This window comes from Eubalaena glacialis, chromosome 5, assembly GCF_028564815.1.
Source record: "Eubalaena glacialis isolate mEubGla1 chromosome 5, mEubGla1.1.hap2.+ XY, whole genome shotgun sequence".
Lineage (NCBI taxonomy): Eukaryota > Metazoa > Chordata > Mammalia > Artiodactyla > Balaenidae > Eubalaena > Eubalaena glacialis.
Genome location: NC_083720.1, coordinates 20652486 through 20678470, shown reverse-complemented (window position 1 = coordinate 20678470; position 25985 = coordinate 20652486). Strand labels below are relative to the sequence as shown.

The 25985-nt window shown below is 37.4% G+C and overlaps 1 protein-coding gene and 1 long non-coding RNA gene across 3 annotated transcripts in view; one reads left to right on the top strand and one right to left on the bottom strand.

The window, feature by feature from the left end:
• TNIP3 (TNFAIP3 interacting protein 3) overlaps window positions 1-12642 on the bottom strand; it is a 34459-nt gene extending 21817 nt beyond the window's left edge. Inside the window, 5 exon segments of the mRNA XM_061191120.1 lie at window positions 3858-3986; window positions 6014-6121; window positions 7545-7610; window positions 9308-9388; window positions 12583-12642. Coding sequence (XP_061047103.1) covers window positions 3858-3986; window positions 6014-6121; window positions 7545-7610; window positions 9308-9388; window positions 12583-12618 — 420 coding nt within the window. The 5' untranslated portion in view covers window positions 12619-12642.
• The window catches only part of LOC133091936 (uncharacterized), a 33351-nt gene continuing 14959 nt past the window's right edge, over window positions 7594-25985 (top strand). Inside the window, exons 1-3 of one of the 2 annotated variants that reach the window (XR_009701005.1) lie at window positions 7594-7757; window positions 12900-12969; window positions 21793-22046. This is a non-coding gene — a long non-coding RNA (uncharacterized LOC133091936). Of the gene's footprint in view, window positions 7758-12899; window positions 12970-21726; window positions 22047-25985 lie in introns of both variants that reach the window. The other variant, XR_009701004.1, reaches the window with a different exon arrangement.

Here is a 25985-nt window from a genome sequence, read left to right as displayed (position 1 = left end):
CCATTGTTGTACGGTTCTGCTCTGTACTCCTTCAGCATAACATGCCTTGGCCTAGACACAGTCATATTTATTCTCCAATAAAACATCCATTAACCCACTAGAGGGTGGAGAGAGTGCTCTGCTTTCTTGCCATGCAGTACAACTTGGTGTTTTCACCGTGGGGTGAGGAAGTGAAGCAAATAAGAGACACTTAGATTTGTCAACCAGATCATCATCCTTACTCATAATTCCATGGCACTCTTATATATACTATACTTTTTCAGATTATATGAAAGACATTGTCTCTATTCTGAAGACTTCTGGCTCATGATGAGTTAAGTAAAATGGCCACCAAAAATTGTGACAGAACATACCTCATCCTGTTGTGGTCTCAGAGCCCACACACAATATGACTACTTGCTCATTATCAAATGAGTCCTCTATACAAATAGAAAAGGTTCACTTCCAAAGCTCCAAGACTTTACTACCTCAGTATTTCTTTAGTAGCTTCGATGGTGTTCATTTGATGAATCTATTAGTAACTCACTTCCCTGCATTACTATACAATATGGTCATAAGGATAGAAAAGAAAAGCAAATTTAAGGTCTTAAATATGCATAGTTAAGATTAGAAATTTCCTAATAGAATGTCTTATAGTCTAGCCTGATGTAAATATCATTTTTCAGGTAGTTGTAAGAAAAACAAGAACTTTTTTCTTCCTCCAAGAATTATTAGACAACAGAAGTTGTTTAATAATTTATGTTTTGTTAGAATTTATTGCTAAGCTACATAGTTCTAGGAATTATCATAATAGTTATATTTTTAAAAAATGTGTCACTAGTAATAGAATCTAGGGTGGGGTGAGCCAAGTGAGTCAAGATAATCAAATATGCTGGTTCTATATCCTACAGCTATGAATAGACTATTTTTGTAGGTCTTGTAATATTTGAATTTTCTGATCTACCTTTCATGCTATTCAGACTTCTAGAAATTTTGCAAATGAGTCATAAACGAAAGGTGAGTCTAGTAGACATTTATTCCATCTTGGGGTTTTCCAACTTCCTTGAACAAACACCTGTAACCTACTCTAGAGCAGCAGTTTACCATAAGCACGGATGTACTAAACAGATCTACCCATCTCACAATGGCAAGATGTCAGACACATCAATTTTGCCCATGGGTGGCCCTGGTTGACTAGCCTCAGGTAATTTCTCTCACTTTGATCAAACATCTGGCTTCTCTTTCAAGAACCTGATGAAAACAATGCCCTTAGGTATCTCCCTCAAAGCAAATAAGTAAAATTCAGTACACATAGTTGTGTGAACTTCTGAAAACCATATGTTAATTGCTAAGGTGACACGCTACCAATTTCTGCTGAGGCTGGGTCAGCAGGCAGTGGGTTTGTGCAAGCAGGGTGGACCCCAAATTTCCATGCTGTGATGAATGGTGTGCACAATTAGCTACCCAAATCATCATTTTGAGTGACTTCTATTTATTACAGTGGTAAAAGAGAACAGAAGAAAAATCTATACTGTAAAATAATAATTTCTTACATTTCATTAGACACTAATACTAAATGAGAAAAAACCTAAATGAGAAAAAAATCTCTTTGCACTAAATGAGAAAAAAATGAGAAAAAAAATCTCTTTATAGCTCATCACTTTCTATCTATGTTTTTAAAGTGACAATTGAAGGTATAGATGTGTGAGATGAAATCTTTTCTGGCTTGAAGTACCTTTTATTTTTTCTTACTACTCATAAGCAATGTGTTACGCCTATTAAAGCATGAATCTCAGGGTCAAAATTGGCTACTGAACATATTATGTACCAGCAAATTACATTAATTAGTTAATTCATCCATTCATCCAGTCAACAAATATTTAAGAACATATTATGAGCAAGGCCCTGTTCTAGGCACTTGGAATATAGCAGTGAACAAAATAGAGAAACTCAGCGTCCCATTATGACTGTTGTCTTTGTGAGTCCCTTCCTCCAAATAAATATGTAGTAAAATTATATATTATAATTGCATTCTTACAAAGATGAATATGTTAATATTAATATGAAAATGTTTTTTCAACCTCATACTTCAGTTTTTTTCCTCTGACTTTAAGAGGAATTAAGCATATTAATGGGCCACTGTAAGTATTGTGGGCCCTCAATACTGTGTCCACCTTGCCTAGGAGAGAAGTCTGCCCTGCAAATATCCTGCCCACATGGAGCTTACAATCAAGACTGGGAGACAGGAAACAATTAAGATAATAAATATGAGACATTATGCATATACTAGAATGCAATGAATTCCAAGGAAAAATTAAAACAGGAAATATTAGAAGTGGAGTATGCAATTTTAATTAAGATAGCCAGAAAAATCCTCTTTGGGAAGATGACAAGCTCTGAATTTTACTCAAATTAATTTTTCTCATTGAGATTTTATGATTATAATCATGAGTTTTAAAGTTTTTACTAATTAAAAAAAATTTTCTATAAACACACCTACACAAAAATGAAGGTTATACATGGGTTTGAGTAAAAAACAGAGTTCTTGGCTGTTTTAATTTCTACAGGCTTTATATCCTTGTGCCTACATTTATAGAAATAGAGAACAGAAGAAAACTGATAAGTAATAACATATCAAAAATGGGAGAGATTTCAAATATAATCTCAATTAATGTCAGTTCCTCTAATTCATTTGCGAAGGATTTCCAGCAGTGATTAAGACAGAAAATTCATTTGCCCTGAATTTGTATCTCTGAACATTGTTTTTCTCTCTTAAATGATAGAGAAGTACATTGTTTACGAAGTCAATCTCCAATTTCTCATTTTCTCCTGAATAATAACTTGCCCCATAAACAGATCAAACATAGCATGACATTTGTAAAGCACCCTATCAACCATACAGGCATATAGTTAACACTTTGGGGATATTTAAGTTACACCTCTGAACACTACTTAACTACAAGATGGCACACGGTCCCAAAGGCAAGCACTGAGCACGTGTTTAAGGCCAGTCAACCACCTACTCTTTTTTTAGAAGATAATTTCTGTTACTTTGGTCAAGAAATATCTAGCTTGAGAGATGACTATCTCAACTCAACCATGTACTACAAGTATTAGTATGGTCCACATACGACGTGGCTCTTGGAAAAGTCAACAGCAAAGGATTTATTTTTTTTCCCTGAACAAGTCAGCAATCCCTCCCCCCAAGAAAATTAAGGTTTAGTCCATTAAAACAACACACACACACACACACACACACACACACACACACACACACGTCATCCTTTTGCAACAATTCACAGGCTCCTTTGAATTGTTGGAGCAAATGCATTAAATCACCAGCATTTTCTTAATTGACCTACACCCTACTCCCCAATCCCTCATTAAAGGTGAGTTTTCGGCTTATTCTCGGGAAGGCCGCCATCTCATTTTTGGGTTTGGCATTTAGCCTGCTTCCAGATAGTCTGTATTACACTCAGCAGCTCCACAGTGATGATTTTAAAGAGCAGCCTGCTTTCCTCAGGAAACTTTTGCGGTTGACCAAGAGATAACGCTACTATTCGCAAACACCCACTTGCTTTATGTGGTTCTTTGAACTACCAAAAAAAAAGTTCTTACTCTCTTCTATAATTTCTCCTTATCTCTTTCTTTAATGACAATTCTTTGCAGAGACATGAATTCCCAAAAAAATTCTTAGCCAAGTATGGCTGAACGAAGCAGAGAGGAGTGATTTATGCAATTACAGAGACCTCCCGTGCAAGCCCCCCGAGACTGTGAGCTGCATTGCAGTGTGGATTTTGCTGTGAGCCTCAGCCCAGAAAGTGCTCTTTATACAGAAACCTCTCATTTGATCTCTCCAGCTTCACCTGGCCTGATACCTTATTGAGGCGCTTTATTTCGCATTCAAAATGTTGCTTCTTCTGGTTTGCGAGAGCATTTTTTTCCTTCAAAAGCTTATTCTCTCTCTTCAATTCATGTAATTCTTCATTTAGGCTCTCCTTTTCCTTCTGAAGTAGAAAGCAAGAAAACAAATTCAAAATCAATAAAATTCAGATGAGATGATATTGTAGGAATACTTCTGAAATAAAAAACAAACAAACAAGAAACAGGACCTGCTAGATTTTCACTTAACATTCCATTTGAGCAATAATCTCTGGGTGGAGGTCAGGATTAGGATAGAAGAAATCTTTATGTTATCCTTACTGCTACTAAGTTTCGTGACCCCAGAACAAGCTATCAGAATCCCCACTCCTCACTTTCAAGGGCCAAATGGGTCTGCAGAAAAAGCTACTTGCTATGCACTTGCTATAACTGAAAGTTCTAATATGCAAAGTGTCATTGCAACAAAAGATACCAAATATCTCAAAGCCCAATCCTGCATCATTCAGGACTGGTGAGAGACAGAGAAGAGGATAAAAGATAAAACCTCAGGCAATAAGACATTTCACCACAGATAATTATTCAGAGCACTGTATTGTTCTGATGATTACTTTTAAAAGGTGGAGATGAGCTAGTCCAACTGCCATCACTCCTCCACTTTCCAGATCACCTTCAAGGAATCCAGTGTTTTAAGTACCTGAAGCAAGGTCGGTGGCTTAGACACTTACAGGCTCTGGATTCAGACAACATCTGCCTCCTATCTCTTAATTTTATATTCTGGACAGTAAACATTTTGTGGAGTGAATTGAATTTTTAATGAGACTGCAGTTTTAACCCAGTAAAATAAACATTCTGGAATTTAGGTAAATCAAGATGAGGAAGTAGCTAAGATATATGTTAAAGTATATTATTTTAATAGCTAATATTTCCCATCACAATGATTAAAGAAATCCACTTTAGGTGAGTTGTTTTCTTTAAAAGTGAAAACACTTCTCTTTGCCTTTGTTTAAACAGAATAGGTCCATATGTACACATAGAAAATTTACCAATCTTTTTCTAACTTAGCATAGTTTAAGAGAAAATTATTTCCACAAGAAAATGGTCCCAACTGCATAGGGAAAAAATTACCATGATTCCTGTGCTGCGTGTACATGGAACCGAAAGGTTCTTACGTGGCAGAAAGGGAGTTGCTAAGCAAGGAAGGGAACCTGAACTGATGATGTCTGCACTGATTTGTGACATTGCCTTAAGATTTGTGCACGTTTTAAAATACAGCCAACTGCATCACAAGACTTCACCTGAGAAAATCTACCCTTCTCGTTCTTTCCTAACATGCCTGAAAAAAATGAGAGGCCATTAGAGCTCAAGGGCCTCCTCCCATTTTCTACAAATCCATGAAGTCCCATAACTAAAAGTAAAACCGGGAGTCTATTTTAAGAGAGGCCATCACCTCAATGGCCACCTTCTAGTTCTCAGGAGGATTAAAGGGGCCTTCCAATCTGGAGACTGGGCTCAAGTCCCATTTTTCCATGTGCTACATTATCGACGACATTAAGTCATCTAAGCCCTACGTCTCAGCCTTCTCATCTCTAAAATGGCAAAAATAAGAGTTTCCTCACAGATGGGCTGAGGATGTTAAATGAGACGACGAGGGTGAGCTACTTTTCAAAAATGTTATATTTTTAAGATGACAAAAGTAACACTTATTTGTAAAGCTCTCTGTAAGCTGAAAAGCAGCTGTACAAATACAAGGAATTGTCATATTATCAACACTGGTAATAAAAATGATCAGTATGAGTAAAAGCAAAAACGCAAAATGAATTTTCTCCTAGGCGGCAATGTCCGAGAAAGATACCCCAAAGCCCTGGCTCAGTTCTCCCCGCGGGAGGAGCCGGGCAAATTAAGGTCTGCCTGTTTGCGCGACAAAGAAGGAAGTGAGCCGGGCACCTCCCGCCTTCTGATTCTAGAGAAGTGGCCCCTATTTTTGGCTCTGGGGACTTGCGTAACCCGTACACCCTTGCCCATCGGTCACCGCTCTGCAGAGGGTTGATTTGAATAAACGGTTGGTGTTCAACCGTCTGGAGGCAGGTGCCCCCCCCCCCCCCCCACCGCGCGCTCCTGGGGGCGGGGAGGTCGCTCCCCGAGCCCCGCCCACCTCCTCGCGCTGCTGCCGGTCGCTCTCCCTCTGGCTCTCCTGCAGCTCCTTCTCCAGCGTGCCTAGGAAGCTTTGTGCGCCGTCCAGTTTCGTTTTCAGCTCTGCGACCTGTAGAAGTGGTTCACAGACAGCTGCAGACATCTCGCCTGAAGCCCACAAACCCCTGGATTTATTCCCAGCCTAAGCACCCGGGGACAGAACTGGCTCAGTCTTGGGCGTCCCCTAGGGAGTGGCTCTTCTTCCCACCGCCCCAAACCAAGATCGGGTCTTTTGCTTTTAAAAAGAAGTTTCCTCTACAAGAAAAAAAAGCAAACACCAAAACGGCCTCCAGCCTCCTTTCTCTAGACCACACCACTTTCGAGGAAATAAACCCGTAGACTTTAAGGGAGGCTTCTAGGCTTGTCATTCTATTCTCAGCTCGCAAGGTGTGCCTCATCTGATCTGAAAAGGACAGGGAAGGATAGGGGATAAGTGAATATGCCTACCTTGCCGAAAAACAGACATGACCTTTAACTCATCAGTAACCTGCAGCATCTGACCTGCTACTAATGCCAAATTAGTCGTCTGAGTGACAAGGGTTCAGTGAGAAAAGCCTTAGGGACAGGCACTTCATCAAAGATGGGAACTGTGAACATTGTTAACCCTGGGTCTTCATGCAGCTGCAAGCCGTTCAGGAAGGCAGCTTAAACAATTTTCTCTGGGATCATGTGCCTTAAAATTTGGAGATCCCAAAGCTGTCCAGACCGAATATTATAAGGTGGCTTGACCATGTCCTGGTGTAGTGAAACGTTATCCTGCTCTTTCCAAATTTAATACTCTGAGTATCAGAATGAGGAAGAAAAGAGCAATACTAATGTATTACTCACTTGTGGTCAAGTTTCTTGATTCTGAATTATTTTGGGGAGTTTACCTTCTCTTTCCTCGCTTTTAGAACATGGGATGGTTTTAAACTATAAACTGACTTTTACCCTTTAAAATATATTTCCTCCTAAAAATTTCTTTCTCACCAAAGCAAAAGTTTCTTGACAGAGAACATGCTTTGGAGAGAAGAAGGGGTTCCCCACTTCCCCTCACACTTTCACCGCTAACACTGCTTGTCTCTTTTTCTGTGGAAAACAGCTTATGCTGTAAAGAATTAGAGAAGTAGCCTTGCATAAAAAAGTATGAACTTTAAGCCATTTCTCACCGCACTTATAACCTTGTGTTTTTATGGCTGCTAGTAACAAAGCCGAGGCCAGGATACTGTGTGAGCTATGATAAATGTGGGCAAGAACTCTAGAGACAGCACTGGGGGCTATATTTAGTACCTTTCTTTTGCCATGCTTAAGACAATTCACTGACACGTTCCTTCGTTCATTAATCTTCAGTACCAAGAGGCCAATAATGCACTCAGCACCCTCCCCCTTATCATTTTTCAACAGACAGCTGGCTATCCACAAATCTCCTGTAGTTGAAATCAATGAGAATCTTCACATACTTGTCTCCCCCAGATTACTGATTTAAAGCAAATACCAAACAGAGCGGTGTTTACCTTTCTTTCGTATAACTCTTTCATGCTTCTAAATTGCTGATCCCATTGCTGGTTAACTTCCAGGAGCTGAAATTATTAAAGTTTGGTAAATCAACACAGGATTTTGCCCATTTGGAAATTTAGCCAAAAGGAAATCACTTTTCGAGGCTACTAAGGTTTTGGAAGCCATGGGTGAAGACAGTATTCCTTCAACCAAGTTCTGGTAGATCTGGGGTAAGTTAATTGAACACATTCGCCTTTCATAATTGGTTCACATATGAAAAACTATTAAGCCTTAGGTATATCTTGACTAGTCAGTTGAACAGTTTATTAGCAACTTCTAACTTTGCTTACTTATTTGAATTTTCATCTTCTTGTTTAATCTAACCAGAATCTGATAAAAAATTGTAAGTATTAATGGTTTTATGTAAGATTTATTAATATTTGAAGGGCCTTTTTTCAAACCTTTCCATATTTTTTATGTGCTTACATTGATTATTATAATGAAATATTTCTTCTAGCTTTTTAAAGGCAGAATTTATATTAAAAAATTCCAAGTTCAATTAACTGATAATCATTTGCTTGCAATACTGTGTTTTTTTAAAAAATCAGTACATGATTTGTATTATATACTCAGCTAATGGATAATATCACCTTTTTGGAAGCATAGGTTTTTCAGGGAATAATAGTTTTGTCATAAGAAAATATTTAGAAACAATTTAGGCTGCAAACAATTTGAAAGTTTTAAAACTGTGTGCCAAATAGATGAAAGAAAAAACACTAAGGCCTGTTTTCAGTTTTCTTGTAAGGGAACTCTACAACTTTCCACATTAAGAGAAATTCCAACACCTATAAATATGGGACAGACATGGAGAAGACTGTCACAATGACTAAAATGTAGCAAGACTGTCTCTTAATTACAGAACAAAATATCTAATCCAGAGTGGCAGTTGCTAGGTAACTCTTATGCTGGAAATAGATATGACTATTTAGTATAAGACTATATAATATTATTATGTAAAGATCCCTGATCTGTTGTTATTTTAGGGACTAACATTTCTATGCTATGGTAACATTACTCTGCTATAGTTCAGTAATTTTCCAGAAGGGCACACTATTTTATGCAGTATCAAAGAAGGGTAGAGGAAACCATAGAAGAAAACATGAAGGCTGTAGCATAGAAAATGATTTCGAAAAGGAACTACAAAATTGACAACAGAGTGCCAAAATTGTTAACTTTTTACCTCTTTCTCTGTCAAGGAGAATAAAGAGGTCTAATATTCATTAAACTCAGAAAAACAGAACTCAAAATAATATCCATCACATTCCCAATGACATTTTAAAACAAATTTCTTTTATGATAATGCTCCTTAACCCCTGTTGGTCAGATGCCCAACTCATGAAGTCATAGCACCTAATCAATGATACAATAAAGCCTCTGACAGTTTGCGTTTCAAGGTGTGTCAAGTGCCAAGCATAAAGGGCACAGATGATAAGCTCACCTAGCCCATGTGGAGGAAATGTCTAAGTTTTGAAAAAAATTAAGATGATAATTATTGGATTTATGGCTTTGTCATTTTTATTCATTTGCACAAGCACTGAGAGACCGAGTAAGAGATCTGTAGGTGAATAAGAAAGAAGTATTTGCTCTCAAAATAATGCAGTCCAGTATCCTTAAGATAAATACTGTGACCCAATAACAAAAACAAAAGGCACTAGGTGCCTATTTTAGTCTCAGCATTAATCCACGGCACATGTTGCTTCAACTAATATTTCAAAATTACCTCTTTTCTCTGTTTTTCCAGGCACCTTATCTTTTGTTCAAGGGAATTTGTTAAGTTCTTTCTTCTCGATGATTGAGTCCACTTAAAAAAAAAAAAGAAAAAGAGTGAAACAGAATAGTCTATAAACAGGAAAAATGCTTCTCTTCACAAACTCTCATGTTGTAACTCACAAAAATATTTTAGCAATAATAATGCTCACACCATAGTCCTTCGTAGAGACCTGTTGATGAAAAAGCTTTATGTTTTAGACTCTTTTATATCAATTAAGTACCAAAATAATTCTCTAATAAATTACAAATGTATCTATATAATGGACAAGCAAGAAATTAGGATTTTATGAATTTGGATTTCAATCCTTTTCCAAAAAAATGAAAATTCAGAGTATAATGTATATAGAAATCAGGTAAGTTTCATGGATATATGTTAGGTATTTACCTGGTAAACATTTCTAAAAAATCATTTTTGTAGACATACCCATGATCTGAAGAGTGGCCCTGGCAAAAGTCAGAGAAGTGATAGAACCACCAAGAAAAAAAGACCAACACACTACAGTTAATTGGCAACAAATTGATTCTGAAACAATAATACAATAAATTAACTACCTCAATGACCATCATTATGATTATGTTATAGAGGTGGGCATAGATTATCTGGTATTTTGTAATTTTAACCAGCCCTTTGTATAAAGCTACTAGGTGACAAATTTAGATTAATAATAAATCATTGTATGGTGAAAAATTAACCACCTTTCTTTTCAGTTTTTTTAAAAAAAATATTATTCATTTAAAGAAAGCACAAAAGCTCTGGAAACTCCCTGACATCTGTCTAAATCGACCATCAACAAAGTTTTCTTAAGTACTGTTTTCTCTGTTTTAACTCAATAGTCTTAAAACCATCGCATGGCTGAGTCATATAAGTAATACAATGAATGGGGTAATGAGGGTCGTCCCTAAATCTGCTATTCAGTTTCAGGCTCAATAGCTATTGTGGACCACAAAATTGCTTAAGGGTATTCATGAGCAATTAAGAAATATTTTCAAAACATGTTGGCCTTAGCCACAAACGTTACAGGAAATGCTGTTTTGCAATCATCATAGGATTTCAAGGACTTTTTTCATTAGAAATGATTTATAAAACTATTTTCTATCTTTTCTCTACTTACCTTTGTCTCACAATGTTTTAGGATTCGAGGGTATTTTATACCTCTATAGACGCTGTTCTTAGTTTTCTTAGCTACTTCCTATTCAGATCCATGTGTAACTAAGACTGCATTTAAAAAGACATTCTTCTGTAGGTCAACACAATCAGAATGATTATACCTGCTTCTGACCTCAAGGTGGTTTAGCCCAGTGCCAGAAGTGACATCAATTTCCAGGTGACAAATATGTTGGGTCCTGCAATTGAGATTTCCCTTTTTTAGGAAGACTTCCAAGGGACTAGACTTATTCTGGATCAGCACAGACTAAATATTAGGCATCTTTGATTTGGAGAATGCTGCGAGCCAACCCTACTTAGTGTGTCCTGGGCTCTGTGAAGCAGAGATTTGGTGAGACTGGATTCTAGACCAGTGGTTCTCACCACTAGAGCACATCAGAATCACCCTGGGAGCTTGCTAACCATAGGGCACCCTGAACACTGATCAGAATTTCTGAAAGGGAGCCATAGCACCTCTATCTTCTTTTTAATAGACTACTTTTTAAAGCAGTTCTAGGTTCACAGAAAAATTGAGTGGAGAGTATAGAGATTTCCCACATACCTATTGCCCCAACAAATGGGTAGCCTTCCCCATTATTGGCATCCCCCATCAGAGTAGTATATTTGTTAATAGATGAGCCTACATTGACACATCATTATCACCCAAATCCACAGTTTACATTAGGGTTCCCTCTTGCTGTTGTACATTCTATGGATTTAGACGAATGTGTAATGACATGTATCTATCATTTGTAGTATCATGGAGAATAGTTTCACTGTCTTAAAAATCCTCTGTGCTCCACCTATTTATCCCACCTCTATTTTTAATAAATATCACTGATTATCATGAGTTACACTAAAGTTCAAGGTTCTTCCATTCCGTACCATGCTTCGGAATATCAATTTTAGGCCCTCAAAAAGTCTTTTTTCTATTTGTAATATAGACCAAAAAAAAAAAAAAATCTGTGACCAACAAATATTTGTATGACCCTACTTTCTGGGAATCTAGATTAAGAGTAATCAGATAGTATGCATTTTTTTCCATATATAATTTTCTCTGGAAAAAAATTATGAAATATTTTGACCCTTGATTTTCTTATAAATGAGTTATTTTTAAATAACTTTATAAAAATCATTTATAAAATGATTTAGTAAAGATATTAAATCTGCAAGACAGAGAAAGCACAGCAGTAGGTATGGCTTATAAGTCATAAATGTATCACTAGGGATCTTTCTGAGGATTAATCAACATTTTACCACCATTCATATGTCTTAGGTGTGCATTAAAATGAAAGAAAATCAATTAAATACAAAGTTTGGGGGAAACTTTTCACTTGTTTTTGCTGTGCTTCCCAGTTGCTAATAAAGGCATAGAAAGATTTTTAGTCACTGGTCCTTCTAAGGGCTCATTTAAAGAACATTTATTCCCTATAAAATGTAATCTGTGTTCAAAGTATTTGGACCTTGATTTCTCATTTACCCTAATACCCAAACCAACGTCTAAAAGATCCAAGTGCTGAGACTGCTAAATTAAATACCTAAATGTACCAAAAAGTCTCAGTTTCCTATTATATATTAGTTATCTCTAAAAAAATCTTTAAGAAAGCACTCTCATTCATTCATTCAATTAGTAAGTATCTGTTGCAGTAACCAGTAACAGAACAATGACTGTGGTATTAATTACGTATATAGAAGTATTTCACCATAGATACTCTATTGCTATAATAGCTTTTATTTCTAACCACACAAATATAATAGTCTTTTTACATTTTACATTAAACCAAATTCCTTGAAATCAAGAGCAAAATATGAAACACATAGAATTGAAAAGCTGACAGGACAAGATTTTATTTCTCACTTTGTAAAAGAAGAAATGTAGCTCAGAGGTGTCAAAGGAAATGTAACCAGTCACCTAGATATTTTTCCTTTGTTGAATAACATTCTTGAAATATATAGAGCAGATCTTAGCTAAAGAAAGCAAACTAGCCATTTCTACTCTTATTAATCATTGCATAATTCGCCATTAGCAATGCTATCGATGATATATATGGTCAATTCATCCCCTAGAAATGCGTTCTTACCTCTGCATGCTCCGTAGAACTTTCTGTGCCACTCATTCTAGTTGTGGACTGTAGGAAATGTGTCACGGAAGCTGGCTTTCCTGGAGTCTTGGAGAGCAGAAAGAAAAAAGCAAAGAAAATCTCTCTTAATGGTGTCTTTTAAAGTGAGAGCAAATATATATATAATTTTTAAAATACCACACAAATAGTTAACTGATGATAGAAAATAATAGCAACAGTTTTTCACTGAAAATGTACAGAAGTGACTCTGTATGTGAATTATACAGAATAAGGTTAAAAGCACAGCAAGTGTGATTATAACTTTTCTTCTCTTCCAGATAGGGATTTCCCAGGGTGTCTCAAGCTGCAGGCTGTGACTAACACACAAGGCAGATAAGCCTTGCTATGGTATGTAAATTGCCATTCTTCCCTTACTGGCAGTTTCTCCCACTGGAGGAAGAAGTTACCACAGAAAGCCTAGGCAAGCCAAATCTTTCCTCAGTAGACCAGCTGCCGTAACTTCACTGTATTTCCAGATCAATTAGGTAACTGCTGACTTTTTGACAGCCCAGTTCCTTGCTTCCCTAAGGGAAGGATTTTCTGGCAATGCCTTATACATGTCAGCTTAGCTGTGCAGAATTTAATGAGTCATACATAATTCTCATGGAACTAAAAAGAAAATAATTCATTACAAAGTAATTGGGTATTGTTCGTAAAACTAATCTTCTGTATTGGCAGGAAGTTTAAACTTGGTTCTCAGGTGTAAAGTCTCAAGACTGTCTTTTCCATAGGTTGTCCACATTTTCTCCATGATCCCATGGAAGTAAAATCTTTGCACTAACATTTAGCTTTAATGAGTTGGCTTGTCGTTTTACAGGGCACTGAGATAATGGAGCACGTGATAAGTAGGGCAGATAAAAGCACGGAAAGCAGATGTTTGGAGCTGCACAGATGGGCTGTGATAGAGCAGAAGACCTCATTCTTGACTTGGAGGAGAGGGAACAGAAGAAAAGGCAACAATATAGAAAGGACATAATGTGTTGTTGAAAGGAGAAAAGGAAGAATTTAGTCAATCACTTAATTTATGTTTTTCTTTAGACCTCCCTATTTGATATCCACATATATGTAGGATAAATCCTTAAACTCCTGAAATTCAGATTCTTTAAAAGGGAATGAATGGGTGGCTAAGACTTGGCCCTCCTTTTTCTCCTTTAGATCTTCTACCCATCTCCAATTCTTGGGCTCCAGACGAACTGAATTCCCTCTGCTTCCTGAACTGGTCACGCCCCCTGATATCTGTGGCTCTCTCCACCTGGAGTGTGTGGGTGTGTGTGTGTGTGTGTGTGTTTACTTTCTGCTGGTTTCTTGGTCTGTTTGGGGGGTACACTTGAGTGAAATAGAATGATATTTCCTTAAGGCAATATCCAAAAATACAAGTGGGAATGAAATTGTTCAGAGTTCTAAAGGTAAAACTTATGACTCACATATGATTTGATTTTAGGGAATATAAGCAGGGATTTCCTGGAGACTGACACTTCATTAACAGTAAAATCTACTCATCAGAAAAGAATAAAAAAGACAATAACATAAAAATATATTTTTTCCCTCTTAATCCCTGCCCCAAACACACACACACACACACACAAAACATAATTATATATGGTTCAAGGTTCCCTTCAGCCTTATTTGTGTATTTGGTAATAATAACCCAGTGGATGTGTTAACACTGACCTAAAGAAATGGTTAGAAAGAAGATTTTCTTGCCAGGCACTGTCGTCTTTGGGTCCCCTCTGTATGGCTATCCTGTTGCACATTCATTGTTGTAGCCCATCATGATGTGAGTGATTCTACTGAATGGAAATCCTGTATCTTTGCATTTTTCATTATAATTTTTTTCCTCTTTTTCTGCTATGGCAGTTTAACAACAAACAGATTTTCTATTAGCTCCAGAGAGCCAAGTGGTGATTTATGAATAAACAATAACTCTTCTGGAGTGTCCCAAGTTCGGTTTGAGAAAAAAGGAATTTGCATTAGTACAGTCCTAGGAATAAACTGGATATTTTCTGTTATGCCCTCTTCACCTCACCTCCATCCCTTTCACATATGCTATATACTTTAAGAGTCTGGCTTTTAGTCAAGCTTCATGAGAAGCTTCAAGTTTCATGAGAAATCTCACTAGCTGCAGTAACTTTCAGAGAAATGGACATGTCACTCCATGTTTCCAAAGTGATTTTGAAGAGTCCTCATTTCTCAAGTGACTAAAATAATCTCTAGAGGAAAATAACTAACAGAGGGAAATATGGTGAAGTAAAGGACCAAGGAACTACCGGTCAGTTGTCTGTAACTATCATTCCGGTTGATGATAATTCTCTCAAAATTAGTTCAAGAGAGATCATCACATTTCTATACATGCTTGGAGGGATTCTTTGGCAGGTAAAATAAACATGGCTTTTTCTTTAATATCCATTTAGAATGGGGGTTAAAAAACCTCCTTTGCTTCCTGAATCTATTTGCATAGATTTTTAAGTGAATGTACTATCTAGGTAGGAGACAGAGTACGTACGTAGTGGTGACTAAACATCTGACTCTAGAGTCCAGTCATCTGGATTCATATCTCAGCTCTACCTTCACTGCTTGTAAATCTGGGGATGATGCTTAAGGCCCCTAAGTCTCAACTTCCACATTTGTAAACTAGGGATAGTAGAGGTGTCTTCTTCCTGGGGTTGCTGTCTACGATAATACATAGAAGAGCTTAGATGTTAATAATGATATGACCTTAAAGATAGGGACCATCAATCATTTACACATCACTTACTATGCACATGGCACTAAGTGGGTTCCAAAGGAAAATAAACAAAAGTAACAAAAGTTCCTACTTCTAATGAAATTTACATATCTATAACTAACTAACTAACTAAATATATATATATATATATATATAGAGAGAGAGAGAGAGAGAGAGAGAGAGAGAGATGACTGTAAGAATTCAGAGAGAGCTCATTCAGAGCTTTAATCATTATTGCAGGAGTTGGAATTTCTGCTGGGCCTTGAAGGCTGGATAGGATTTTCATAGATGGTGAGAACTGAGATATATTATTGTAAGGGGAGCGACTTAAATGAAACAGAGATAGACAAGCCTAAATATGAAGGATTATAGCAAGCTCAGTGTGACTAGAGGGGGGCTCATGTGGTCTATCTAAAGTCGATTTGGATCAAATTGTGAAAGGCTTTTCATTTCAGACTAAGAAATTTTAAGTTTATTGCATAGGCCATGGGGCACTGCTAAAGACCCTTGAGGAAAGGAATTATATGATCAAAGTGGCTTTTTAGTAAAAATAAACCTGGATATGTACATTATGTACTAAATGGGTTAGACAACTGCAATACCACTTAATAGATATTATCAAAAGTAATATTCAAAATACTTAACATCTCATGGTAATCAAAATATTTAATAATCAGTTCACCTGGGGCACTCAGAATGAACCGCACCTCTGAACTCCAGACACCTATATTAATCGCCTACTCACCATACCTCTTTGGTTGCTTAATAGGTACCTCCTTATCCACTTATATAAAAGCTATTTCTTGATCTTCCCTCACAAAACTTGTCTTCCCCATGACAATGACAAATTTCATGCTCTGGACTAAGAACTGTGGAGTCATCCTTGACTCCTCTTTTTCCTCACAGCCTATACCCAATCTATCTGAACATTTTTTAGGCTCTCTATAAACATACACAGAAAGGAGAGTAGCATGTTGACACAAGAGCCTAGAGACTTCCCAGTTTAAGGAGAGAGTGAAATAAACATGCAATTTTATAAATTTTCAAAATGGAAACTTTAATGATTACTTCCCGATTTTATTCACATGAAATTTCTTAAGAGAGCATCCAGTAGTTACTGACATCTGTCTCTGCGTCAAATCCTAGTTCCATCCTTTACTAGATATGTGACTTTGGGCAAGATGCTTAGCATCTTTGCGTTGATCAAGCCACCATCATCTCCTACCTGGATTATTGCAATATTATTGCAATGTTCCTTGCTTCCCCTCTTGCTCCTTTCCCATCTATTCTCAGCCCAGTAGCCACTGTGGGTCTTTAAAATATGTCATTTCATGTCACTCCTCTGCTCAAAACCTTTCAATGGCTTCCCATCTCAGAGTGAAAGCAAAACTCTTTATAGTGGCCCACAGGGTACTAGACACTCTAGCCTGTGCTCGTCTGACCTCTTTCTCAGTGTCCTCCTGTTTGTTCACTCTGCTCTATGTCCTGGCCACACTGCTGGTCCATGAACCTCTCGTGTACACTCCCTGTTCTGTCCACCCAGAACTTTCTCCTAGATAACCTCATGGCTCATCCCACCCTCCACCCCAAACGGGTAATTGCTTCAATGTCATCTCTTTATTAAGATCTTACCTACCCCCCCATTTAAAATTACTCTCCATCCCAGTGCTTTCCTGCTATATTTTTTCCACAGCACTGTATATCATACCCTATATTTTTTTCTTCTTTGTTCTTTGCCTCCCACCATTAGAACTTAAACTCCATGACAGCAGTTGTTGTCTGTTGTGTTCATTCTGTATTTCTCGAACCTAAAATAGTGCCAATTATGTTAGTGCCTATGCAAGTACACGCAGTGCTCAGACACACATAAAGCCTCCTCCTCACCCAAAACTAAATCTGTAATGTTGCTGAGTCATGTATCTTCTCAAGAGGTTGTAGAAGATCTCAAGGTCAGAAAAGTCAACTTCTTGGCCTCCAAACTAGTAAATTACCTCTCTTTCATACCCCAAACCTGGGTTTGGACTAGAAGAGTCCCATGAGAGGCGTGTCCCAAATTCCACAGCCTCAAGGGGGATACAGGCTTGTGTCCCTCCAGGTTGGCGCTTTGAAGCACTTCTTCCATGCAGTACATACATGTCTGTTTCCACTGCACACTTTTAGTTTTTAGTGCATTGCAGATACATCACAGGGCAAATTGGACTTTGCTGACTATTCTCTAGTCTTTAGGAAACTGCAGAATTTATGAAACTTCCATGTCTAAAGATTCCTCAGTGCTGCCCAAAGCAATAAACCATCTGACACAGCCTAACCACCAGCCCCTTTGAAGTCTACCCTGGTTTTCCAGAGCAGTTAGTTACCTCCTCCTTTGTGATCCAGGGCACTTTGTGAAGCATCAATTCCTGCACTCATTGTAAAACTGTCATTAATTTTATGTACCTTTCTCTCCCAAGGCTGTAAGTTTCTTGAAGGTAGGGTCGATATTTATCATTTCAGCCTTGGGAACTGACATAGTACCTTCAGAGTACAGAGTAGTGACATACACATTTAAAAAAAATAAACCTGTTTATGTATAAATTTTCAGTAGGAAATCATAGTACACTTCTACATCTCAGAACACAGCCCAGAGGAGAATGACCACAGGGATAAACAAAGTTATATGTTTTGTCTCCAAATCAGAAAGGATCAAGTAGGGGTTTCCATTTCTAAAAAGCTGTTCTGTTTAAATGTATTTTCTTTTTATTCATTTTATAGGTAAATATTTCACCCTTTTTAATTTTGGTTACGTGATCAATATTATTTTGTCTCCATACAAAACCTCCTTAAATTTTTTTCTCCTAATCCTAGTTAATATTTAATAAATAAATAATATAAATGATTATACATGTTACAAGGGAATTTTTAAAAGGTATAAATGTGGTCTTCAATAATATCTCCTACATTTGTACAGTGCTTTATTATATCTTATGAGATAAGTTAATCTCTTGAAGTATTAACTGGTGATTCCCCCAAACACATATGGTTCTTTGTTTCATGTAACTAATCCTTTCTTTGTTCAGTAAGAGATATTTTTCGTCTCAGGACTGAGTAAGTTTGTCATTGAATGCAAAGGGAAAAACAGTCCCTGTGCAGCCTTTGAACTTCAAAATAGACTCTTCAAACTCTAGAGGCCATTCTGAAAACCAAAGCTTTGAATTGTGAGAGCTAGTATTTCTGAAAGTAATATATTTAAAAAAATTTTTTAAAGATTAATTCCTTTTGTGAAATTTATTTTGAAATGCTTCAAAAAGTAACATGGATTGATGGATGAAACGTGCGGTGGGTAGATGGATAGATATATGATAAACAAGTAGAGTGAAGTTTTAATAGTAAAATCTATGGGTGTACACCATAAAATCCTTTCAACTTGGCTATATATTTGAAATTTTCATAACAAAATGTTTGAGAAAAATCAGAATCAAGCCATAAAATATTATACCATAAACAACTGACAGAAGAGAGGGTAGATGAAGAGATGGTATAACCTATTCCTTACCTCTTCCACACTCCCTACCCCATCCCACCCAGAGAAGAGTAAAAAAAGGTATATGGCCCTGAGGAAAAATGAGAAAAGAATCAGGGGAAAAGAGCCCTGAATGTTGTGAGTCCTCTTGGGGAAACTGAGTCCAACTCTTCTAGGGACTCATCCATCATCTATCAAACTGCCTAGATTGAACATCAAAGAGCAGAGAGAGCTTTGGCCTTACCCCCTGAGGTAAACCTGGGGAAGGAGCAAGTCTTGAGAATTTCTGCATAGCACACATCTGGGACTTTGCAGCACGTCTAGGTAGGGAGGTCCTGAGACAGACACCTCAAACCCAGAGTGGTGTGGAAGCAGAGTCAGAAATTACCTGCATTCCTGAGAAGGATGTAACAGTGGTTAACTAGGGTTTTGTGGATTTAAGAATGCTTTGTTGTCAAATTGAGGAAAATGCAGTATTTATCACACGGATCCGAGGACAGGGGATGAGAAGAGGGACCTGGGAGCTTCAGTGATTGCCAGTGAAGCAATAAGCCAAGGAAAAGAGCCCAAGGAGCAGATTACACCAGTGCTAATGGCAGTGTAAAATGATGGATTATTGCAACCTGGTGCCTTCACCCTGAAGTGGCCAGAAAAACATAAGACCTCCAGATAAATTTGAATGTTAGATGCACAATAACTTTTTTTGTAAAAGTATGTCCGATGCAATATTTTGTTGTTTATCTGAAATTCAAACTTAAGTGGGCATCCTGTATTTTTATTTCCCACATCTGGCAACTCTACTCCACCTGCATTTTTCCACAAAATCTGCATCACAGACTGTAGGTGCTGCTGTGGGGAGAAGAAGACAGAGGACAGAACCCCTGCATAAGGCTGCACTGAAAATATAAATTGCCTGAAGTGGCTGAGATTTCCTGAAGTCAACTGGATTAAATTATCTTCTAAAAGACAGGATAGGGGTCCTAGATTGAAACTAAATTCAGCTTAAAAAATGGAGAAAATTACAATTTTGCACATGTGAGTTCTGTGTTTTGAAAAATTTTATCTGCTTCAATTTGAACTTCATAACAGTCCCGTGCAGCTGTCAGGAGAGGCATCTTTGATGCTAAGAAGGATTAAATTGAGGTTCAGAGTTGAGAAGTGGATTGCCCATGGTCATTACATGATGAGTGGGTGGCTGAACCCATACCAGAACTCAGTCCCCCTGGCTTACTCCCCACAAAGAACCTTTTACCTATGCGAGGAGACATGAATAACATAGCTAAAGATTATTGGACAAAACATAATTTACTTTGTTTGAAACAGGAGCCTGAGCCATTAAGAAATACAATTCAGAAAAGTTTCAAGGGAGTTGAGCTTTCTTGAGGGCTACATATGAACTGGCTTGACCTTCAAGATCATATCCAAACAAAATCTTACCAGTTCCCATCACTACTTGCCTAGAGATTAATTTCTACTGTCAATGACTGGTGGTCAGAAAAGAGAAATTCAGCCTTCGAAAATTGTAATCCTGCATTTGAATTTTTTAATGTTCTCTTCTCTGCCAGGACTTTAATCCATGATCACTCGGTATCTTTGTAAGTCACTTTATTTTTCTCTTGTACTTAGCTTACATGTGTTGACTTCACCTTCATTCATGTACTCATTCTTATAATAAATATTTATTGATTATGGACTGTGTATTGGACATGTGATAAGTACTAGATGAGCAAAACAGACATGTCTTTCATGTATTTTCTGGTTTTTGAATATAAAATCTGAAGATTAGAGGGGTCACTCCATTGATGATGAAATCCTTTCTGCATCATTTCATAATCACCAAGCGATTAGCCTGAAGACCTCAGGTGAAAGAGACTACTTTCTTCCTGAGACAATACATCTCAACATATCATAGCTTTAGATACTATTTTTAAATAGCAAAAATTATAGTTACATATAGTAATTAAGAAAGGGCATGTACATATAAAGATGACGCGGGAATAATGGGAGCCTACGGTGATGACTTGTGGAAACACAAGTGATCAAATAGTGTATATTGGGACTGTTTTGTCTGAAAATGAGCCTGACTCAAAGAAAATCTCTCAATATGATAGCTTGAAAATATTGCAAATATTTACTTGCTGATCTTACTAATTTAAGGAACATTTACTTTAAAAAAGTAAATCTTCCTTACTGGAGAAAAAAAAAAAAAGGAATAAATTATCTCACTTTTTGCTACCTATCCCAGAATCCCATAGGAAAAGATATTTATATACTTTGTGGGTCCAGCCTCACTCCCCTCACAAGTACAAAAGAAGGTAAAAAGAGTCTTAAGATGCATTTCATCTAGATGGTAGACATTAGAATACTATGAGCCTTCTCCATTGAGAGCTGAAAGTGCCCATTTCGCTAGTATTTTCCCCACGCCCATTAAAGAAATTGTTTCTAACCAAACTAGAAATGGGAAGGCTTGCTTGAGAAAGAAGGCTTCTTGAGGCATTAGATTCCAAAACCCATCTTAGGTTTGGAAGTCGCTACGAGAGATCCACATTCTGTCACAAAGCTAAGCAGATGAAGAATATAAAGAATACATATTTGCTAAACAACTCTTACGAACGTGTTTATTCGTGGTATCTCCCAAGCCAAGAATTTAGCTTCCTTAATAGTGTCACAAATTTACAAATCTCTGAACCCAGAGGCTGATGTTACTCTTCCTTCTGCATAATAAGAAAGACATATCTAAAGTTTTTTTCAAATGTAATTGCTGAAGTCATCTAAGTCTAGAAGAGGGCAACGATTCCAAAAGTAAGGATAATACTTTTAGCTCCAAAAGTCTGTTTGCTAGAAGCCCTGACACTCCGAATTCATTTTCTTCTCTTTGCAGCCTCCTGGATGCCTTATGTTCGTTTATTCCGTTAAAATTATAAAATGTATTATAATTTCCACCCAGATGTCACCCTTCACTTCAAGACTTGGTGGCTTCCTCCACTAACACCCCCCACGTGTTGGCATGCTGCTCTCCTGGCCACCAAAGCAGCCTGCATTGGAGCTTTCAGGATCATTATGTTCAGAGACAGATGAAATCCTCTTGCACCTACTGCTGACATCTTCGAAAGGACAACCTGCATCTTCCAGTGTTCTCTAACTCCCTCTCTTGTGGAACTTGGGGCAAATCCTCCCAGCGATGGAAGAGAAAACCTTTGAGTAAGAAAGTGTCCTACTCAAAAGTGTCTCTTACTTATTAACCAAGAGGAGCTTGAGTTTATCACCTCACTTCTATCCAATAGACAGCCATCTGTCCAACAATGGACGCCTCTCAAGTGTTAGGGAGAGTTTCTGTCTCCCTTCTTTTATAAGTTTTAATTGTGTCTTAGAGTTCGATTTTAGCTTACAGACTTGTGTGTCTGTTTTCCTGTGGTGCCTGGTGTTATACCTTATTATAAAATAGAGTTCAAGGTGGACAGACACAGCAAGATCTCCTTATCTGGACATATACCTGATATTCATGCATAGTGGAAGCTTTTAAAATCTTTGTAATGAATGGAGGAATAATAGGTCACAGATAAGGCATGGTGATATTTTGGGAAACACAACCTGGCGTCTTTATCCACTAATCTGTTTAGTTTTGAGATTTGATTATACTTTTAGAACTATAAGACTAAAAACTACTAGCTGAACTTAGAGATAAGAGGAAGATACATAGCTCATTTAAATGACTTCACCCAGGTTGCCAGCTGTGAGCTTCAAACACCACAAAGTGCAGCAGCTGAGTTGAGACAGGCCTTCTTGCTGCCTAAGAACTTGCTGTTTTTCCAGCCAGCTATTCAAACATTTCCCAGGGAACAGTAAACAGGTCCCCACACAACAATGCAACGTTTTTTCCTAACAAAAAAAGGATCGAAATACTCCACGATTACCACAACTGAAAATTAAATAATGGAATTCAAAGAGGAAGCCAGTAATTGTATGAGAAAAACTAAGAGGACTTTGAGGCCCAAGCTAATCCCACTAGTGTAATAATAATAATAATAACAGTGCTGTGTTTCAGCCCTTTACAGTTACTTACAAAATGCTTTCACATTTTCACTCTATTTTATTTATTTATTTATTTATTTATTTATTTAACACCTTTATTGGAGTATAATTGCTTTACAATGTTGTGTTAGTTTCTGCTGTATAACAAAGTGAATCAGCTATATGTATACATATATCCCCTCCCTCTTGCGTCTCCCTCCCACCCTCCCTATCCCACTCCTCTAGGTGGTCACAAAGCACCACCGAGCTGATCTCCCTGTGCTATGCAGCTGCTTCCTGCTAGCTACCTATTTTACATTTGGTAGTGTATATATGTCAATGCTATTCTCTCACTTCATCCCAGCTTACCCTTCCCCCTCCCTGTGTCCCCAAGTCCATTCTCTATGTCTGTGTCCTTATTGCTGTCCTGCCCCTAGGTTCATCAGAACCATTTTTTTTGTTTGTTTTTTGTTTTTTAGATTCCCTATATATGTGTTAGCATATGGTATTTGGCTTTCTATTTCTGACTTACTTCACTCTGTATGACAGACTCTAGGTCCATCCACCTCACTACAAATAACTCAGTTTCATTTCTTTTTATGGCTGAGTAATATTCCATTGAATATATGTGCCACATCTTCTTTATCCATTCATCTGTCAGTGGACACTTAGGTTGCTTCCATGTCCTGGCTATTGTAAGTCATGCTGCAATGAACACTGTGGCACATGTATCTTTTTGAATTATGGTTTTCTCAGGGTATATGCCCAATAGTGTGATTGCTGGGTCGTATGGTTGTTCTATTTTTAGATTTTTAAGGAACCTCCCTACTGCTCTCCATAGTGGCTGTATCAATTTACATTCCCACCACCAGTGCAAGAGGGTTCCCTTTTCTCCACATCCTCTCCAGCATTTATTGTTTGTAGATTTTTTGATGATGGCCATTCTGACCGGAGTGAGGTGATACCTCATTGTAGTTTTGATTTGCATTTCTCAAATGATTAGTGATGTTGAGCATCCTTTCATGTGTTTGTTGGCAATCTGTGTCTTCTTTGGAAAAATGTCTATTTAGGTCTTCTGCCCATTTTTGGAGTGGGTTGTTTGTTTTTAATATTGAGCTGCATGAGCTGCTTGTAAATTTTGGAGATTAATCCTTTGTCAGTTGCTTCATTTGCAAATATTTTCTCCCATTCTGAGGGTTGTCTTTTCATCTTGTTTATGGTTTCCTTTGCTGTGCAAAAGCTTTTAAGTTTCATCAGGTCCCATTTGTTTATTTTTGTTTTTATTTCCATTTCTCTAGGAGGTGGGTCAAAAAGGATCTTGCTGTGATTTATGTCAAAGAGTGTTCTTCTTGTGTTTTCCTCTAGGAGTCTTAGAGTGTCTGGCCTTACATTTAGGTCTTTAATCCATTTTGAGTTTATTTTTGTGTATGGTGTTAGGAAGTGTTCTAAGTTCATTCATTTCCATGCTGCTGTCCAGTTTTCCCAGCACCACTTATTGAAGAGGCTGTCTCTTCTCCATTGTATATTCTTGCCTCCTTTATCAAAGATAAGGTGACCATATGTGCGTGGGTTTATCTCTAGGCTTTTTATCCTGTTCCATTGATCTATATTTCTGTTTTGGTGCCAGTACCATGCTGCCTTGATTACTGTAGCTTTGTAGTACAGTCTGAAGTCAGGGAGCCTTATTCCTCCAGCTCCGTTTTTCTTTCTCAAGATTGCTTTGGCTATTCGGGGTCTTTTGTGTTTCCATACAAATTGTGAAATTTTTTGTTCTAGTTCTGTGAAAAAGGCCATTGGTTTTTGATAGGGATTGCATTGAATCTGTAGATTGTTTTGGGTAGTATAGTCATTTTCACAATGTTGATTCTTCCAATCCAAGAACATGGTATATGTCTCCAGACGTTTGTATCATCTTTAATTTCTTTCATCAGTGTCTTATAGTTTTCTGCATAGAGGTCTTTTGTCTCCTTAGGTAGGTTTATTCCTAGGTATTTTATTCTTTTTGTTGCAGTGGTAAATGAGAGTGTTTCCTTAATTTCTCTTTCAGATTTTTTATCATTAGTGTATAGGAATGCAAGAGATTTCTGTGCATTAATTTTGTATCCTGCTACTTTACCAAATTCATTGATTAGCTCTAGTAGTTTTCTGGTAGCATCTTTAGGATTCTGTATGTATAGTATCATGTCATCTGCAAACAGTGACAGCTTTACTTCTTCTTTTCCGATTTGGATTCCTTTTATTTCTTTTTCTTCTCTGTGGCTAAAACTTCCAAAACTATGTTGAATAATAGTGGTGAGAGTGGGTAACCTTGTCTTGTTCCTGATCTTAGAGGAAATGGTTTCAATTTTTCACCATTGAGAACGATGTTGGCTGTGGGGTTGTCTTATATGGCCTTTATTATGTTAAATTCCCTCTATGCCTACTTTCTGGAAGTGTTTTATCATAAATGGGTGTTGAATTTTGTCGAAAGCTTTCTCTGCAACTATTGAGATGATCATATGGTTTTTCTCCTTCAATTTGTTAATATGGTGTATCACATTGATAGATTTACATATATTGAAGAATCCTTGCATTCCTGGAATAAATCCCACTTGATCATGGTGTATGGTCCTTTTAATGTGCTGTTGGATTCTGTTTGCTAGTACTTTGTTGAGGATTTTTGCATCTATGTTTACCAGTGATATCGGCCTGTAGTTTTCTTTTTTTGTGACATCTTTGTCTGGTTTGGTATCAGGGTGATGGTGGCCTTGCAGAATGAGTTTGGGAGTGTTCCTCCCTCTGCTATATTTTGGAAGAGTTTGAGAAGGATAGGTGTTAGCTCTTCCCTAAGTGTTTGATAGAATTAGTCTGTGAAGCCATCTGGTCCTGGGCTTTTGTTTGTTGGAAGATTTTTAATCACAGTTTCAATTTCAGTGATTGTGATTGGTCTGTTTATATTTCCTATTTCTTCCTGGTTCAGTCTTGGAAGGTTGTGCTTTTCTGAGAATTTGTCCATTTCTTCCAGGTTGTCCATTTTATTGGCATATAGTTGCTTGTAGTAATCTCTCATGATCCTTTGTATTTCTGCAGTGTCAGTTGTTACTTCTCCTTTTTCATTTCTAATTCTATTGATTTGAGTCTTCTCCTTTT